General features: G+C 42.1%; 1 protein-coding gene across 10 annotated transcripts in view; it reads left to right on the top strand.

Annotated features, from left to right (window-relative positions):
* The window catches only part of C2CD5 (C2 calcium dependent domain containing 5), a 190,175-nt gene that overhangs the window by 10,225 nt on the left and 160,196 nt on the right, over positions 1 to 19,754 (top strand). For all 10 annotated transcript variants that reach the window (XM_082256116.1, XM_082256123.1, XM_082256121.1 and 7 more), the window contains exons 3-6: positions 13,006 to 13,092; positions 13,968 to 14,139; positions 16,024 to 16,119; positions 19,249 to 19,404. In XM_082256116.1, the coding sequence (XP_082112242.1) occupies positions 13,006 to 13,092; positions 13,968 to 14,139; positions 16,024 to 16,119; positions 19,249 to 19,404 (511 nt within the window). The remainder of the gene's footprint in view (positions 1 to 13,005; positions 13,093 to 13,967; positions 14,140 to 16,023; positions 16,120 to 19,248; positions 19,405 to 19,754) is intronic.

Here is a 19,754-nt window from a genome sequence, read left to right as displayed (position 1 = left end):
TGTGGAGGAGTCCCCCCCCTCCTTCCCAAGAAAAGGAATGTGCAGACACTTGATTTGCATGACATGTGAACCAAACTGGCTTTCTATGGAGCCAGTTCACATATCCAGTGCATCCAGTGGGGTGCGAATTTGAAAATTGTCTTGTGCGTTTTTAGAGCACTGCGGTGCGATTCAGATGCATATTCAGTGCTCTTTTAGTTCTATGGGAACGCATCTGAATCTCACATCTCATCAGTTTTGAACATGAATTCAGTAATAAAAAAACAGCGTGGGGGTCCCCCCCAATCCATACCAGGCCTTTTTGGGTCTAGTACAGATTTTAAGGGGAGCCCCATACCAAAATGTAAAAAAAAAAAGCGGCTGGGTTATAAATGGAACCTCCAAGCCAAAATGTTAAAAAATGGCACACGGTCCCCCTCAAAATCCATACCAGACTTTTATCCAAGCATGCAACCTTGTGGACCAGGAAAGGGGGCTTGAGCAAGCGCCCCCCCCAAACAAGCGCCCCCCCCCCCGAACAATAATAGGCCACATGCCCTCAACATGAAGGGGTGCTATGGGGCTGGGAGCTTTTCCTCATCAACATGGGAACAAGTTGCTTTGAGTGGGGGAGGGTGCAGCCCCCGCCCTGCCCCCAAGCACCTCCCCTATGTTGAGGAGGGCCTAGGTGGCCCGAGCGGAAGTGGAAGCTGGGTACCTGTCAAAGCTTAAGTACATGTGGCATGTCAGGGGGTCAGGCCGATATATCGAGGGCCGATATGCACTTTCCCTGATATATCGGAACCGGCCACCAAGGTGACTGATATTGCTGATATTTCGGAAAAATGCTTGTACCGGAGTGATGCCTGCACCTGTCGGCATCACCCCGGTACCAGCGCCCATAGCCGATGGTCGGCTGCCATTACAAGGAGCCGGAGGCGACGTCCCGTCCCCCCCCCCCACCTGCTTTCCGGGGCTCGCCCAGGCAACCAGCTTGCATGGCCGCCGAAGACCCGATCAAAACCGCATTCAACTCTGATTGGGTCTCCATGCAAAAACCCGGAAGTGATGTCATGAGTGACATCACTTCCGGGTACTGTCTGGTGCCAGATTAAAAAAAAAAATTACAGCATTCAAAACAGCAAAACTTAGCGTTTTGAATGCTTTTAAGCGTACCTGTCAAATAAAATAAAAACTTTTTTTTTTTTTGTGTATGAAAATATCGGCCGATACCGATATGCATTGGCCAAAATATTGGTATCGATATCGGCAACGAAAAACTGATATTGGTCGATCACTACTGTGTTCATCACTGACACTTGTTTATATAGGCAGACCACTGTTCTGTCCCCACAGGGAGCGATCGCGAGTCCCCGGTGGACATCGCGTCTGCTGGACCTGCTGATTGGGCTCCCCTTCTAGCCAATCGGCGCGTGCCACCACTATCTGTTACACGAAGCGATGTACAGGTACGCCATTTCGCGTAAGAGAGTCGACCTGCCACCGTAAAACTATGGTGGCTGGTCGGCATGTGGTTAAACTAGATTCTGGCCCCATGAACTGAGTATACAGATAATTACTTTGTAAATATTTTTTCTATCAATCATTTGTTTTTATTTAAGCTTTAGTCACAATAAAAGGTATTTTGTAATGATATAGCTGCTCCCAGCTATTAGTTTCTTCCCCTGGTTTGCCTCCTTGGCCGAGACTAGTTCCGCCTAAATGAAAGGAGGCTGGTTAAAAGCGATAGTCGATATGGTCAGTGATCAAAATGTAAAATATTGATCAAAAGAGGTGTTATTTTATTTGGAAATTCTGTATAAATCGCATCGGTCGTTACCGCCGGAAAGCCCACCGCCGGCTCTAAACAACGGTACCGGGATGATGCCTCTAGCTAGAGGCATCATCCCGGTATAACCGCGCAAAGTCAGCCGACGTACAGGTACGTCTCTTTGCGGTAAGTGGTTAAATCCTTTGGGATTTTTCACACCACTGCATTACAGGTGCAGTGCATTTTGAAAAGTCCTGCATGCTGCATCGTTGGTGCGGTTTTGAAAACCGCACCAAAAACGCAGTTTCCCATTGAAATGAAAAGAAATCGCAACAAAAATTGCTGTAAAAACATGCCGCTATTTTATGTTTTTGGTGCGTTTTTGAGTCCATTTTTCACAGGTGCAAGCAACCCAAAAATGCACACCAAAAATGATGATATGTTATAAGTGACAGGCTGCAGCCTACCTCACGTTACCCAAAAGGGGTATGCAACCAAAAAGTTTAAAGGGAGGAATAGGTGGCGCTGCTTGAGGGGTGGGTGGTGGATGGAATGTGGAAAAGCAATAGGTGAAAATTTGTGAAACCTCTAGTTTGAAATCTGACAAATATCAGTTATAAGAACAGTAGAAAATAAAGTGCTAACGTGCAAACAAAATATATATATATATATATAAACAAAGTATATCTGACAAATATAATTTATAAGAAAAACAGTGGAAAATTGCAGCAACATAAAGTGCTTAGTGCAACAAAAAAAAAACGATATATAAATAAACCCAGAAGAGGACAGTAACATTAAAGTGACTAAGTGCCATAAAGTGACAATATGTGGAAAAAAAAAATTATTCCATATATAAATGTGCATAAAACAATCTTTCAATCAATGAAAAAGTCTGTAACTAAAAAGGGAACTCCACTTTTGTGGGGAAAAAAATCAGCAAATAAAGAAAAACAATATACTGTATACAATTGCGACACAAATCATATTGTAATTATTAAAAATGACCTTTCCTTTTTAATCTGCAGCTGTTGTAATTTTCTGAAAATGCAATGCAGTATGGCTACCTGGAGCTGTTCTGTAAACAGAATGTGTGCTGACCACACCCCAGAAACATAATTTCCTGCTGTGTGATTGGCTCCCCAATTTTCCCAGAAGTCTGCCTAGAATACAAGTCAGATTTCTGGCATTCCCTGCAACAAAAATTTCATTTTTGGTGAGATACTCACAATAGGAACACGTCTAAAGGTATGCAGGCTCAGCAGCTTTCCTCATTAGAGCCCTGCAGCTGCCACAGCTGATGGATAATTATGAAACCACTCCTATTTGACCCACTCAGCACAGAGGAACAAACAATGATTTCTTCAGAATAACAAAAGTTAGGAATCTACAACAAAGTTTGTTAAAATCCCTGCAATGTACAGAGATCACCCAGAGGGGAATGTTTTTTTCTCAACAAAAGTGAAGTTACGCTTTAAATGAAATGCATCAAAAAAGTAAATTAAATAAAATCCATATGAAAAGTTGATAATGAATAAAATGCAGTTGATTTGCCAATCTTCAGTGATTAATCGTGACTGTGAATACACATGTGTTCCCCCTCTCTCCCAGGACCGCATTCACCAGAGAGAAAAACCCCTACAGGGGTAGCGAGCATCAATCACAGACTGAAAATGGCTTCTCCTATATGTGCCCAGTGGTAAAGACCTCCGATATTTGAACCGCAAACGCCAGTTCTCTTAGAAATTCATTTCCAGTAACCACAAGTATGCAGAAATGGAGACAACAAGTGTAAATCCATTAAAAATAGCTGGTTTATTTCAATATTAATACATATACTCACAAATGAACAAGGAAACTCGAGCTGGTAAAAACAAACAGTAGTTCCGGAACGCCGTGCGTTCCACAGACCCGAAGTGTACAAGCGGAAGTTAAGTAATGATGCTCTACTCGTTTCGTCGATCTGACGTCATCAGTTACGTCCTCTCCGCTCTTATTTATACCATACAGTAACCAGGCAATGGGGACAACACTATCAGCCGGAGCAGGAAGAAGCTACAAGTGGCCCATCCTACTACGAATAATAAATAAATCTGCAAGCCGTTGCTAAGCAGTGGGAGACAACAATGTCTACGACCGTAACAGAACGTGGGCACGGTCCATCCCACTCCAATAATAACTTGCATGTAGTTAACAGCTGACTAGTGAGGGGCAGCAATACTGCCCCTAGAGGTGGAAATACTCCAAGCCCAATTGTAAAAAATGAAGATTTTCTTCAAAAGATGAACGTGAATAGATGTGGTCTTTTGTTTACTGGGAATTGGAGCAGAAAACAAGTGGACTACCTATATCTTTAGATATACACAGAAGGAAATGGATTGTGGATGAGGACATTTTTTTAAACGACTGACAGGAATGGTTACATACCTACCTCCAGTTGCCACCATCCGAAATGGAAGGGTAATATTCCAAAAGCACGATTCATGAGGCTAAGAAGGAATTGAAACAAACTAGAGGATTACGATACACAGGCAGAGAGGTTATGACCAAAAGATTTGAAGAAAAAGGCTACCATAGAGAGAACTTGGAGAAAGTGAGGAATGTGAACCGAGATTGACTGCTGACTAAGAAAATGAAAAAGGATAACTATCTGGATTTGGTCTTCATTACAGGCTACCACAAACAATTTAAATCAATGGAACATATCGTTAAAAGATATTGGCCTATATTAAAATCAGATAGGACTTTTTCCAAAATTCTTCCTAGCAGACCCAGGTTTATAGAAGAGCACCTACATTGAGGAATCATCTTCTACATAATATCATTGACCCTTCCCGGTGGGACGGGAGACCCGGGCGAGCCGTGGGAGGGGGGGAACGTCCCCTCCCGCTCCTTGTAATGACACCCGAGCAGCTTCTCAGCTGCATCGGTTGTCATTACAAGGCACCGACCGTTGGCTATGGATGCCAGTACCTGGGTGATGCCTCTATCTGCAGCCATCACTCCGGTACAAGCACTTTCCCGAAATATTGGCAATATCGGTCACCTTGGTGGCCGATTCCGATATATCAGCGGGAAAGTGCAGATCGGCCCTCGATATATCGGCTTTGCCGATAATCGGTCGATCTCTAATCTTAACCACTGGGCACCTATAAGAGAAGCCATATTCAGTCTGTGATTGATGCGCGCCACTCCTGTAGGGGTTCTTCTCTCTGGTGAGTGCGGTCCTTGGAGAGAGGGGGAGCACATGTGTGTTCACAGTCACCATTTATCACTGAAGATTGGCAAATCATCTGCATTTTATTAATCATCATCTTTTCATATTGTTTTTTTTATTTATATTTCCATGTTTGATGGATTTCATTTAAGTTACAGTGTTTTTTTTTTATTGAGAGACTTTTTATGCACATTTAATTATGGAATTTTTTTCACATATTGTCACTTAGTCATTTTATTGTTATTGTCCTCTTCTGGGTTTATATATATTTAAATACGTTTTTTTGCATTAAGCACTTTATTTTGCTGCACTTTTCCACTGTTTTTCTTATAACTGATATTTGTCAGATATACTTTGTTTATAAATATCTTTTGCACATTAGCACTTTATTTTCTACTGTTCCTCTTATAACTGATATTTGTCAGATTTCAGACTAGCGGTTTCACATATTTTCACCTATTGCTTTTCCACATTCCATCCTCCCCCCTCCCTCAGGCAGCGCCACCTATCCCTCCCTTTAAACTTTTTTGGTTGCATACCCCTTTTGGGTAACGTGAGGTAGGCTGCAGCCTGTCACTTATATCATATCATAATTTTTGGTGTGCATTTTTGGGTTGCTTGCACCTGTGAAAAATGGACTCAAAAACGCACCAAAAACACAAAATAGCGGCATGTTTTTACAGTGATTTATGTTGAGATTTCTATTCATTTCAATGGGAAACTGCGTTTCGGGAGCCGCTCGATCGTTACCCCGGCGCGCGGGAAGGGATGTCCCTCACCCCCCTCCCGCCGACTTCCGCGGCTCTGCCTGGGTCTCCCGTCCCACCGGGAGACCCGAGCAACCAGCCGGCACCTCCGCCGGCTGGATGGAGTCCCGATCTAAGCCTGGATGCGGCTTTGATCGGGTCTCCGATGACGTAACCCGGAGGCGGCGTCCATGACGTCACATCTGGGTTACTCGGCTGCTAAAGGCGGCAGATTCAAAAAGTGAATGTATTTAAAAATGCCGCTTTCGGCGTTTGGAATACATGGAAGTGTAGTGGAGGCGTCTGGGGTCTTTTAGAGCCTCGATCCCTCCATGAAGAGTACCTGTCACTGCATATTACTGTCACAAGGGATGTTTACATTGCTTGTGACAGCAATAAAAGTGATCAGATTTATTTATTTTTTTTTTTTAAAACCTGTGTTAAAAATAAATAGGAAAAAAATAAATAAAAATTTTAGCCGCCCCCTTCGCCGTTAGCTCGCGCACGAAAGAAAACGTATATGGAAGTCGAGCCGCGAATGAAATCGCTGTTCAAACCACATGTGAGATATTGCCGCGATCGCCAGAACGTGAGCAATAATTTAAAAAAAGAGCTACACTTAAACTCTAAACTGGTAACCGTTAAAAAAAAAATTAAAGCGTCGCCTATGGAGATTTCTATTGACCGTAGTTTGTCGCCATTCCACGGGTGTGCGCAATTTTAAACCGTAACATGTTGGGTATCTATTTACTCGGCGTGACATCATCTTTCACAATATACAAAAAAAATGGGCTAACTTTACTGTTTAGTTTTTTTAAATACAGTGAAATTAGATTTTTGGTAATTTTTTTTGAAAGATCGCTGCGCAAATACTGCGTGACAAAAAATATTGCAATGACCGCCATTTTATTCTCCAGAGTCTTTGCTAATAAAACTATTTATAATGTTTGGGGTTCTAAGTAATTTTCTAGCAAAAAATACTGATTTTAACTTCAAACTTCACTTAACAAAAAGTGTCAAAAATAGGCCTGGGGCTTAAGTGGTTAAAGGGAAACTTTTTTTTGCGTTTTTCTTGCTAGGAAATAACGTATTGGTGTGAAAGGGCCTTCAAAAATTTCAAGAACCATTACAATAGGAAATGTAGGAGCTGATTTTATATCTCACAGATAAGCAGGTATTCTACATTTGCAGGGTCTTTAAAGTGTTACTAAACCAAGAACCTGCATTCGCTATATCTGGTCTCCCACAGTACACAGAACATGGAAATGCAATTATTTTAGTAAATAAAAAGAAATAAATACCTTTTCTTAGCAGTATATAGCAGCTTTTGACTTGTATCAGTTCCTAGTAAAACTTGTAAGAGGAGTTTTCATTCTCCACTGATCCTCTGTCTGGACAGTGCTGATTGGCTCTGTGCAATCCACACCAAACTGAGCATGTGCAGCTCGCCCCCTGGCTCTGTAAATATCTGGTTATTTTTTGGAGACAGTGAAAGAAGAGGAGGATCAAAGAGACATGATCAAACAGCTTTTATACACAATGCTGTTTAAGATTAACCCCTTAGGTTCCATAGGGAGTATAACAAGCATGCTTTACTGCATATACAGACTGATTTTACTGTTGTGGGTTTAGTAACTTTTTTACTGATTGATCCCTGGAAGGTTTTACCCCCTTCATGACCCCTTCATGACCAGACTATTCTTTCTATTCAGTGGTGTGCTACTTTAACTTAACTCTAACTGGCAATTGCGTGGTCATGCAACATTTTACCCAGATTAACTTTACAGTGCATTGCGAAAGTATTCGGCCCCCTTGAACTTTTCGATATTTTACCACATTTTAGGCTTCAAACATAAAGATATAAAACTGTAATTTTTTGTGAAGAATCAACAAGTGGGACACAATCCATGAAGTGGAACGAAATTTATTGGATATTTCGAACTTTTTTAAATTGGGCGTGCAAAATTGTTCAGCCCCCTTAAGTTAATACTTTGTAGCGCCACCTTTTGCTGCGATTACAGCTGTAAGTCGCTTGGGGTATGTCTCAGTTTTGCACATCGAGAGACTGAAATTTTTGCCCATTCCTCCTTGCAAAACAACTCGAGCTCAGTGAGGTTGGATGGAGAGCGTTTGTGAACAGCAGTTTTCAGTTCTTTCCACAGATTCTCGATTGGATTCTGGTCTGGACTTTGACTTGGCCATTCTAACACCCAGATATGTTTATTTGTGAACCATTCCATTGTAGGTTTTACTTTGTTTTGGATCATTGTCTTGTTGGAAGACAAATCTCCGTCCCAGTCTCAGGTCTTTTGCACACTCCATCAGGTTTTCTTCCAGAATGGTCCTGTATTTTGCTCCATCCATCTTCCCATCAATTTTAACCATCTTCCCTGTCCCTGCTGAAGAAAAGCAGGCCCAAACTATGATGCTGTCACCACCATGTTTGACAGTGGGGATGGTGTGTTCAGGGTGATGAGCTGTGTTGCTTTTACACCAAACATAACGTTTTGCATTGTTGCCAAAAAGTTTGATTTTGGTTTCATCTGACCAGAGCATCTTCTTCCACATGTTTGGTGTGTCTCCCAGGTGGCTTGTGGCAAACTTTAAACTACACTTTTTATGGATATCTTTAAGAAATGGCTTTCTTCTTGCCACTCTTCCATAAAGGCCAGATTTGTGCAGTATACGACTGATTGTTGTCCTATGGACAGAGTCTCCCACCTCAGCTGTAGATCTCTGCAGTTCATCCAGAGTGATCATGGGCCTCTTGGCTGCATCTCTGATCAGTCTTCTTCTTGTATGAGCTGAAAGTTTAGAGGGACGGCCAGGTCTTTGTAGATTTGCAGTGCCTGATACTCCTTCCATTTCAATATTATCGCTTGCACAGTGCTCCTTGGGATGTTTAAAGCTTGGGAAATCTTTTTGTATCCACATCTGGCTTTTAAATTCTCCACAACAGTATCTCGGATCTGCCTGGTGTGTTCCTTGTTCTTCATGATGCTCTCTGCGCTTTAAACGGACCCCTGAGACTATCACAGTGCAGGTGCATTTATACGGAGACTTGATTACACACAGGTGGATTCTATTTATCATCATTAGTCATTTAGGTCAACATTGGATCATTCAGAGATCCTCACTGAACTTCTGGAGAGAGTTTGCTGCACTGAAAGTAAAGGGGCTGAATAATTTTGCACGCCCAATTTTTCAGTTTTTTATTTGTTAAAAAAGTTTGAAATATCCAATAAATTTCGTTCCACTTAATGATTGTGTCCCACTTGTTGTTGATTCTTCACAAAAAATTACAGTTTTATATCTTTATGTTTGAAGCCAGAAATGTGGCAAAAGGTCGAAAAGTTCAAGGGGGCCGAATACTTCTGCAATGCATTATATATACTGTAATGTTTTTCACACAAATAGAGCTTTCTTTTGGTGGTACTACTGGGCTTTTTATTTTTTATTATATAAATAAAGGACCAAACATTTGAAAAAGATTTTCTACTTTGTTATAAAACCTATCCAATAAAATAAAATGTTGACATACATTTATACCAAAATGTATCCTTCTACATGTCTTTGGTATAAAAAAATGAATGGTGGTGATCAGCGACTTATAGTGTGGCCGGCAATCAGGGACTGGCGCTAACAGACACTGGCTAAGAGAGACACTAATTGACACTATCTGACGTGGCTAGTGACAATAATACAGTGATCATACTGTACACAGTCACTGTGTTAATGACACTAGCTGGGTGACCAAGGTGATCAGGAGGTCAATCAAGGGTTTAACTGTGTGTCTAACAAGTGTATGCTTGTTGACTTTACTCAGACTGGCTATCTTTTCTTCCTGATTTCAGCTCTGAATGGTAAGTGAGATCAGGTAGATAGAAAAACCATCCTGATCTGTGTTTACTAACACACATAGATCTCTGGGCTGTGATTGGCCACCGCCATCAGCAGGTTCACAGCTGAAGTCATTGGCTGTGAGCCTGCTGACAAACTCGTGCTGTGTCTTAACGACAACATGAGAAGCTGGGGGTGCGTATGAGGGTACCTGAAACCAGGGATTTTCCCTGTGATGCACAGGTATGGTGTGCAGGAACCACAAAGCTGCCAGCTAGCAGTATATGTTAAGGAGAAAACAGGGAATTCTGCATGTAAAACAAAGATGCAGCATAATTATTTATTTTTTTTTTTTTTCATTCATTTATTTTTTTTTTTTTTTTACATGCACTTTAAAGTGGTTGTATAGGCTAAATATTTTTTTTTTTACTTCAATGCATCCTCTGCATTAAGGTAAAAAAAATCACTTTAGGGGCAGCTGTCCCCCCCCCCCCCCCAATACAGTACTTACTGATTTTCTTTCCAGCTCTGTGCCCGAGAACAGCTGAGTTGCGCTCTCTCTTTCTCTGCACTGGATTCAGTACTTCCTGCTGAGGTCAATCAAATCCAGTGATGAGAGTGCAGGGCCTAGCCGCACTGTGTGTCAACAGACTCACACAGTGCGGCTCCGGAGTGTGCACTTACAAGCTGCTTGCTGGGAGGAAAGGAGGTTACTTGAAGGCAGAAGGAGCCAGGAGCACTGGCATGAGACCCCAGAAGAGGAGGATCTGGGCTGCTCTGCGCAAAACCGTTGCAGAGAGTAGGTAAGTATGTGACATGTTTGTTTTAAAAATAAATCCTTTAACCACTTGCCGACCGTAGGCTGTCATATGACGTCCTCAGTTGGCAGAGGTTTTACTAGGATGATGCCTACAGCTACAGGCATCATCCTGGTATTAAAATTTTCAGCTGCTGATTCCCTATAAGGCAGAAGGGATTTGAGTGGCCGAACAGCCACTTGATCACTTCTGCAAGTGGTGGAAGGGCCCCGCCACCGCCTCTCTCGGGATCTCCCATCCAATCGAAGAGCTCGGGAGCGCTCCGACTGGCAGCGACAGCGGCACAGAACAGAGAGAGAGAGAGGAACTGACGTTATTCCTTCCTGTCTGTGACCTGGGGAACTGGAAGCGATGAGGAGTCCTGCTAGCAGCCAGGAAGCAGTTGATTAGACCGATCTGTGTCCGCCTGCATTGGAGGGTAGAGATTTGGGGTCTAATAGACCCTGGATTTCTCCATAAAGAGGACTGGTCACAGCCCATGCTGTCACAAGGGATCTTGTTCATACAAAAAAAAAAAAATAAATAAAATAAACATTGTAAAAAAAAATGATGAATGAGAATACAAAAAAATGGAAAGCGCCCCACCCCACCGTGCCTATGTGCAAAGGCAAACGCATACGTAAGTCCCACATGCATATGTAAACAGTGATTGCACTATGCATGTAAGGTATCGTCGTAAACAATAGAGTGAGAACAATAATTCTAGCCCCAGATCCCTCTGTAACTCTAAATTGGTAACCTGCAAACATTTTTTAAAGCATTGCCAATAGAGATTTTTTAGGTACTGTCGTTTTTCACAGGCATACGCAATTTTAAAGCATGACATGTTTTGGTATCTACTCAGTGTAACATCATCTTTTACATGGGTATTCTATTGTTTGTGTGCAATAAAATTAATTAAAGTGTATTTTTTCGCAAAAAAAAATGTATTTGAAAAACTGCTGTGCAAATACTATGTATCAAAAAAAAAAAAAAAGACAAAACAGCATTTTTTATATATGTGTGTGTGTGTGTGTTTGGGGGTTCGAAGTAGTTTTCTAGCAAAAAAATGTAGATCTTTACATGTAGGAGAGTAGTGTCAAAAATTGGCCCAGTTGGCAAGTGGTTAATATCACTTTAAGAACAATTGCAGAGAGATCTGTTGCTGAGAAACGAGTGAGTGATTCAAGTGGAGCCTAGCTAAAAAAGGCTATGTTATAAAAAAAAAGAAGTAAATGTTTATTGGCCCTAAACAGTACACTGGAAAATCTGCCTTATTGTCTAGAATTCTTTCTGAAAAAGCAGTGCCCTTCTTGACATCACTACAGTGCTGTGTTGTGTTCTTGCTGAAAGCTGTGACTCTAGGAAGCAAAGCCCTGCCCCTACTAAGATAACCACTTCCACAGCGCATAGGGCATGGTAAGTCCTAATGGGGAAATTATTAGCTGTAGGAAGACTACAGACAATATTGACTAGTCCTTTCCCCTCTGTCTGCCTATATATATATATATATATATATATATATATATATATATATATATATATATATATATATATATATGACACCCTCCCAGAACTGAACGACCACGCTGTAGCTGTAATTCAGCTATAACGCGGTCAAGAAGTGGTTAAACATCAAATTATTTTAACTGCAGTGTCACACCGACATTTCACTAAAAAACAAACCCTTCTTTCATGTTAGATGCAAAGTTTTAGTGTGCAGGTAGTCTTAATTGCCCCTTAGGTTACTTAAATGTGTAGCCGTGAGTACCCCCCCGACCATTAGAGGTTATTATACATTTTTGTATGGATGCTTGGATTATGTATGCATAGAAAGTTTTAGCCCAGGGCATATATGTCGTATGTTAATCTAAAACCAAGATACTTTACTTTCATGTCGTATGAGTTCTTGTTTTAAAGTGATTTTAAAGTCTTGTTTTTTTTTTTTTTCCTTTAGAAAATAACAAACATGGTATACTGGTTATACTTACCTGCTCTATGCAGTGGTTTAGTGCAGAGCAGCCCGGATCCTCCTCTTTATGGTCCCTCGCCGGCGCTCCTGGCCCCTCCCTCCTGTCGAGTGCCCCCTTAGCAAGCAGCATGCTATGGGGGCAATTGAGCCGCAGCTCTGTGTTTCCATTCAGACACTGAGCTGGCCGTTCAGCCCCACCCCCTCTCTCTCCTGCTTGGCTAACTGACTTTGACAGAAGCTGGAGCCAATGGCGCCATTGCTGTGTCGCTGTCAATCAGGAGGGAAAGTCACGGACGGCTGAGGCACTTGTGCAACATCGCTGGATCGAGAGGGGCTCAGGTAAGTCAGGGGGGCTGCGTGGGGCTGCTGCACACTGTAAGAAAACCTTCTGCCTTTACAACTACTTTAAATATTAGGGTTTCCTATGACAACCACTGGCCAGTGTTTTACCTGTACCAACATGCTGTAAAAAGCAATGAAACCTAAGGGGAATAACCCAAACCCATCTATGTGAACCTTTGATGGTTTGACTCTTTAGTACCAAAAGATGACAGGACGCGTCTCTTGACATTCTGGATAAGTGATCTAATCAGGGAGTGTAAATGGTTCATTGGCCCTACAGAAGGATATATCTCTCTAATTTCAATTTTTCAATTTTGTTATATCATGTTGAATTTTTACAGGTCAAGTTTGCCAACACCACATTTAAGACAGACGTCTACCCCAAATCCCTCAATCCACAGTGGAACTCAGAATGGTTCAAATTTGAGGTGAGTTTTGCTTTCACAGACAAGCAGTTTTATTCCACAGGCAAATAGGGATTATTTTTTTTCCATAAAAGTTTTTATTGAAAAAATTTTAGGCAAAACATGAAAGCTTCACATGGTGACATAGAATAGAAAAAGCGTCGAAACGCATATGATAAGTACATTGCAACAAACAAGCAATGGCGAACATTTTTCATTTTGACATATAAAGTATAACAATGATATGTAACATTGGACTTAAAACTGAGTACAGTGGTCTGTTGATCGAAATGGAGACTGGTCTAGGGAAAGGTGAGATGATGAGGGGGGATGTGGGAGGGAAAGGTTAGGAGGTAAAAGGAGAGATTATCGGGGAGGGTGGACAAAGAGAAGAAAGAAAATACTGTCATGTTGTATCGGAAGGAACGGATCAACCATGTGGATAGTTGGGAAACTCTCTTGACTGCCCTTGTGTAGGGAGGGAGATTCCTATCAGTAGAAAATTGGGAAGATCCTAGAGGTTACATTACCTAGGATGGTGTGAGAGTAGGAGCGTGAGTGTCTGGTATTCAATCGAGATGAGGGGGATCTGCGTCTATAAGGTCAGCATATTGTTTAGAGGAGCGAAAAGATATCCATCCTGCCCATGTTCCATAGAACTTGGATGGAGCGTCGTTAGCAGAGTGTATCAGCTCTTCCATGTCAGCAATCTTATTAATTCTCTTAAACCATGCTGTTATCGATGGGATATTTCTTGATCTCCAATGGACTGGAATGCAAAGCTTAGCTGCATTTAATAGGTGCATAGGAAGTGTTTTGCGATATGTTTGTAGTGGTATATTGGAATGGTGAAGAAGCATCTGATTATTAACACATTATTTACCTGTTGTTATGTGCAGGTAGATGATGAGGACTTACAGGATGAGCCACTTCAGATCACAGTCCTGGACCACGATACATACAGTGCCAATGATGCCATTGGAAAAGTCTACATTGATATTGACCCTTTGCTGTACACTGAGGCTGCCACCGTCATCTCTGGATGGTTTCCTATTTATGACACCATACATGGTAAAAAGGGATAGTGTGTTGTTTTTAAATGAGCAAAACTGAGTAAAAATGAATAAGCTTATGTATTTACTTAATGAAATTGTGTAGTGTACCCATTCAGGACAAAAAAAGGGTCCTTTTTAGGGCAACTGTTCACCAACCATAAATAAAGCCGCATAGAAGAGTGGGCAGACTGGAAGAAGTCTGTGGCTCTCATAACTGATCTCTTCCTAAAGATATTATTTAATAATATTATATAGTGCCATTAGTTTGAGCAACAAGACAATACAAGAGGTTTAGGAAGGCCCTGCTCTTGAGAGCTTACAATCTCTAAAAGAGGGGGACCAGTGATACAAAAGATAATAACTGTGTGTGGATGAGTTGATGGAAAAAGTTCAGTGGTTAGGTACAGTGTGGGATAGGCTTCCTTGAAGAGATTAGCTTTTAAAGCAGACAGAGTAGGAGACAGCCAGAGAGATTGGTGTAGGGCAGGGATGTCCAACCGGTTGCCCAAGATGACTGAATGTGGCCTAACACAATCATAACTTACGGTACTGAAAAATGTTTTTTTTTTTTTTTTGTTTTTTGGTAAAAATGTGTTTACACTTAGTGAATACAAAAATTTGACTATATCTCTTTACTAGACTTTTATATGTTTTATCTTCCAGAATAAAAATATCTCACACCTCACAATCACGCCTTATTCATGTCATCAGTTTTCAACAGCACCTACTGTATAATCTTGCAACACCAACTAATCTTAATAGAGAAACTAGCATCAGTAGAGCAATCCCATTATGGTCATATAAACATATAGTATAACTTTTAAATACAATGGCCCATAAGCAAGTAATTGCACACAGGGGAGTGTAATGTGGAGGAAACAGTCGATCACAAAAGTGTCATCACAAAGCAGAGTCCATATCCGGATCAACTCCAAATTCAAGGTGAGGGAGGAAAAGTCCCACTTGTGCAGTTCTATAAAAAGGGAACACCTTCTAAGCCTCCACCAGAGTGCTGGTCACCCCAAGGGAATTGGACACTCACCAGAAATATCTGCCCCCCCACTCTCATGGACAGGGCTTGCTCTCTTATTAAAATGGCTCTTTATTCCGGTTCAGACAAATCCTCTGCATTCAAATTACGTCCTTCCCAACAGGATACACGTCCTCATTGTCCTCAGTACCACACCGTCATCTACATGGGCATATGTAAATAGATTAACAACCCCACTAGTCTTTATTTAGATTTTACAAAGTGTGCACTCACAAAACACATGCTTGATTAAAGCCCATCAAATCAAGTACATCAATCACATCAGGCTGGATGACTCCTGCAACCATGCCGGGGTACTCACGACCTCTCCACGCTGAAGGAGTAAACCGCAGGGATGTCCGTTCGTTACCACAATGTACTTCCGGTTGCCGTATGGTCACGCCCTGACATGTTTAATCACTTCCGACTTTCTCAAAGATTCCAAAGATTCCCCTTTGAGAAAGTAGAAATGATGAAACATGTCAGGGCGTGACCATACGGCAACTGGAAGTACATTGTGGTGACGAACGGACATCCCTGCGGTTTACTCCTTCAGCGTGGAGAGGTCGTGAGTACCCCGTGATGGTTGCAGGAGTCATCCAGCCTGATGTGATTGATGTACTGTGACTGTTCAACTTTAATGGGGAGAGGCCCTATTCTGTGCTCCCATCTGTTGGCTCTGTAGCCGGATGCTCCTAGCTACCACTGGAGGGCACTGTCTGCGGCTGGAAAGGTTGCTTTGCATTGGGTGGGAGAGCAAACTGAAACCCAGGATGTTCTCATTTGTTTTCCTAGTCCTTTTACTGCAGTACTAGCAGTAGATCACAGAAGTAATTGTTTAATGATGTTTTCTTTCCTTCATTGGTGCAGGAATTCGGGGAGAGATCAATGTTGTGGTGAAGGTCGATCTTTTTAATGACCTAAATCGTTTCCGACAATCTTCATGTGGTGTCAAGTTCTTCTGTAGTAAGTAACCTGTAAAGTAGATAGAAGTTGCACAGCTTTAAAGTGGCTGGTAACCCACACTGCTTAGCTTAAAGCAGAGTTCTGCCCCCCCCCCCCCCCCTCCAAAAATTAAAAGTCAGCAGCTACACATACTATAGCTGCTGACTTTTAATATTTGGACACTTACCTGTCCTTGAGTCCAGCGATGTCGGCTCCGCAGCCGATGTTTCCATCGGCTGTCGGGGTGCTCCCACCGCCATTGCCGGTCAGGGAACCCGACAGTGAAGCCTTGCTTCACGGCGGCCATGTTTGTGTAGTCCTGCGGCCTTTTTGTGGTGGTTTGCATTGAAAATAGCGGCGGCCATGACTGTGAAGCCCTGTGGGTGGCGATTTTAAAGGTTGGAGCCCCTCCTCATCCCCTGGTGCTGACTCCTGGATCCTTTCATTTCCTGATCGCCGCATGTGAAGTGCAGATTATCCTGGTGGCTGCAGGTGCCTGTTTCTGCTGGGTGGTGAGTCTGGTGGGGTCCTCTGCCTCTCTGCTGCGGATAGCCCATAGTGTATAATGCACATCTCCGCAATTCCTCAGGCATTGTTTTGGCAGCGTCGGGCTCAGTATGCCCAATAATACATCTTTGTTTTGGATTCCAGCAGCAGGAAGTGACGCTTGCGGTCCATTGTGGCAAGCGTCTACCCGGCTTCCTATATTCTGATAAAGTGGGGAGGCACGCCCAAGTATCACCGGAAGTAACATCTTGTACGCGTCATCAGGCCGGCGCCTGAAACGCATAGCTCGATTTTTATCTAGAGCCCTCAGCTTGCGTGTGTTCCAGGGATTACACGCCAGGCCATCCCCTATGGAGAACAACATAACCAGGGGAACGGTTACCCTAATTTCTATTAAAATAATATGTAAGGCATTCTTTTTTACATGGCATAGCAGGTTCCTTAGGATGAGTGCAATATAGGATAGGAGAAAAATACATGTATGTACATTTATTTTTTTATTTATTACTTTTAGACTCTCTCATTTTATAGTACATGATGTAAAGTCTACTGTGGTAGATTCAGATATGTAGAAGGCTTCTTGCATTATTAATACTTGTATATGTGTATCCAATGTATATGTGTATCCTAATTTGAGTAGCCTGCCTATTGTGGGAGGGGCTATTGCTAGAGGTCATGTGTCATTCTGATAATTTAAAGACCAGCTACCTTCATCCCAAATCCAGCTCTGAAGAAGAGGGGTCACCCTCAAAACGCGTCAGCTTCATTTGGAGGTCTTCATCCCAAAACTGTTTTTAACCAGTTAATCTTGCTGAGTGGACATTTGGTTGACCTATATATATATATATATATTTTTTTATCACACTCGATATACCACCTCGTAGGTGAGTATGATGTACAGAATTTCGTCTTATAATAAATCATTGCAAAAGGTAATTCGCTAGGCTGGTGTGCCCTTTGTATATTCTTTTTGTTTTTAGAGCCTATTAAGGGTTTCCCTGACCTGTTGAGAGTGGCAGCACAGCCGAGATGGCAGCTAAATTAGTAGAGTCGCCCTTTTAAAGATTAAGCAGCACAGAAACTCTAATGCGCAGGATTAAGCAAAAAGCGCCCCCGCCTTCCCCTGCCTCATCTGTCTCATCAGATCCTGAATCTGATTCAGCTGCCGCGGGCGTGGGTCTCCCTGCTGGGTCTGCGACCACGGGCCCTGAATCCTCAGATAGGATGATTCCTCCACATCTGCTACCGTGCACGAAAAGTCACTGGTAGAAGCACTGATTGTATCTGTGCGTGACACCTTAAAGATGGCGGACCCAGCTGCCACGGAGGCGCAGGTTCCCTTTGGCACTCACAAGCCATCCAGAGAGGCAAAGGTGTTTCCCTTTCCCGCCTATTTTGACATAATTGTCGCTAAAGAGTGGGGATGGCCAAAGCATCCCCTTGGGGTCCTTAAGCGATTTGCTAGGGGATACCCCTATGAGGTGTTCTTTCATAACAAGTGGAAAAAACCTTTCCCTATATAAAAGTTGAAAAAGGAGCTCTCGCCCAAATATTCAGCCTACCTCAATTAAGGTACCTAGTGTAATTTTTCTCTGTCTCTAGCTGATGTTGATATTCAGCTCTGTGACTCCCAGTGGCAATTACTCTGGGTATTGGGAGCCTGTCCCTTAGGGACATGTTACTAGGCTACCCTGAATTTACAGGAAACTGCATTGTACCACTCTCTACATAAGAGGTCTCCAACCCTCCAGTTGTTCAGGAACTACAACTCCCATCATGGAAGGTAAGAATTCCGCGCAAATGGATGTAGTTAAGCTAATTTAATGGCTGCAGCCTACCCAAAAATATAGATAAACTATATCTGAAAAGTGGGGATAGGTGGGGTATATTGGCGCTGCCTATACGGATATTGGGTATATGGGAGAGAAGTGACTGGCAGTATATCAAAATATATGTGAAAAAAAATAACGTTGGATTGGGTCAGTCAATGGTGTAAATAAATAAGAGAAAAATTAGGTCCTTATAAACACCGAAAAGTGCCCGACAATGGGACAAATAAATATATCACAGAAAATTGGTTGATAAGTTAAATAAAATGTATCTTAAATAAATCTAAAACAATATTGACAATGCATGTAATAACAAGTGAAAAATTGGTGTTAAATGAATTGATAAAATGAATCTAAAACAATATTGACAATATATATATAATAACAAGTGAATAGTGTGTAAAAATAAGGTGACTGGTGCAATAAATAATATAGCCACTAGGTGCCAGTTATTTTTTTCACATATATTTTGATATACTGCCAGTCACTTCTCTCCCATATACCCAATATCCGTATAGGCAGCGCCAATATACCCCACCTATCCCCACAACTCCCATCATGCCTAGTCATGTCTGTGAATGTCAGAGTTTTACAATGCTTAATGGGACGTGTAGTTCCACAACAGCTGGGTGGCCGTAGTTTGGAGATCCCTGCTACAGCATTAAGCTTTTTTTTTCTTTAAATAATGATGTGGGTGGGCTCCAAAGGGTGTGGGGGGCAGTAATGTGGAGGGAGGATCGGACTTGGACTTTAAATGCTTTCTGTGTAACATGATTCTTTGTGAACACTTTTTTTCCTTCTTCACGCTTTCCAGCCACGTCTATCCCAAAGTCATATCGCGCTGTGGTCATACATGGGTTTGTGGAGGAGCTGGTGGTGAATGAGGATCCAGAATACCAGTGGATTGACCGTATCCGGACTCCGAGAGCCTCCAACGAGGCCCGACAAAGGCTGATATCACTCATGTCAGGTAAGAGGAGGCGGTCAAACAATTTGTGTGCTTCTGCATGATTTATACACATATATCCCGTAGATAGTCTGCTTTATTAGACTAGTAGTGAGCTATAGGTTCTGGCAAGCAAATACCTGGAGCTAGAAAACTAAAATCCACGTGTCTAAAAATACAGTTTAAAAATATGTGTATCCAAACTGCGCTAACTGCGAGGTAAAATATTGATAAGCTGCTGACACCACAACCGACATGTTGTATAAAAATAAAAAGAGAAACAGTGCAGCGCTAAACGTGACACAACAAAAATGCCACAATCATAAATTAAGGGATATAGTGCAAACACAATTATATGAATAGAAAGAAAAACG

This window comes from Pelophylax lessonae (assembly GCF_965119305.1).
Source record: "Pelophylax lessonae genome assembly, chromosome: 4".
Classification (NCBI taxonomy): domain Eukaryota; kingdom Metazoa; phylum Chordata; class Amphibia; order Anura; family Ranidae; genus Pelophylax; species Pelophylax lessonae.
Note: the sequence above shows the minus strand (reverse complement) of the source record. Positions and strands in the feature narration are given on the sequence as shown.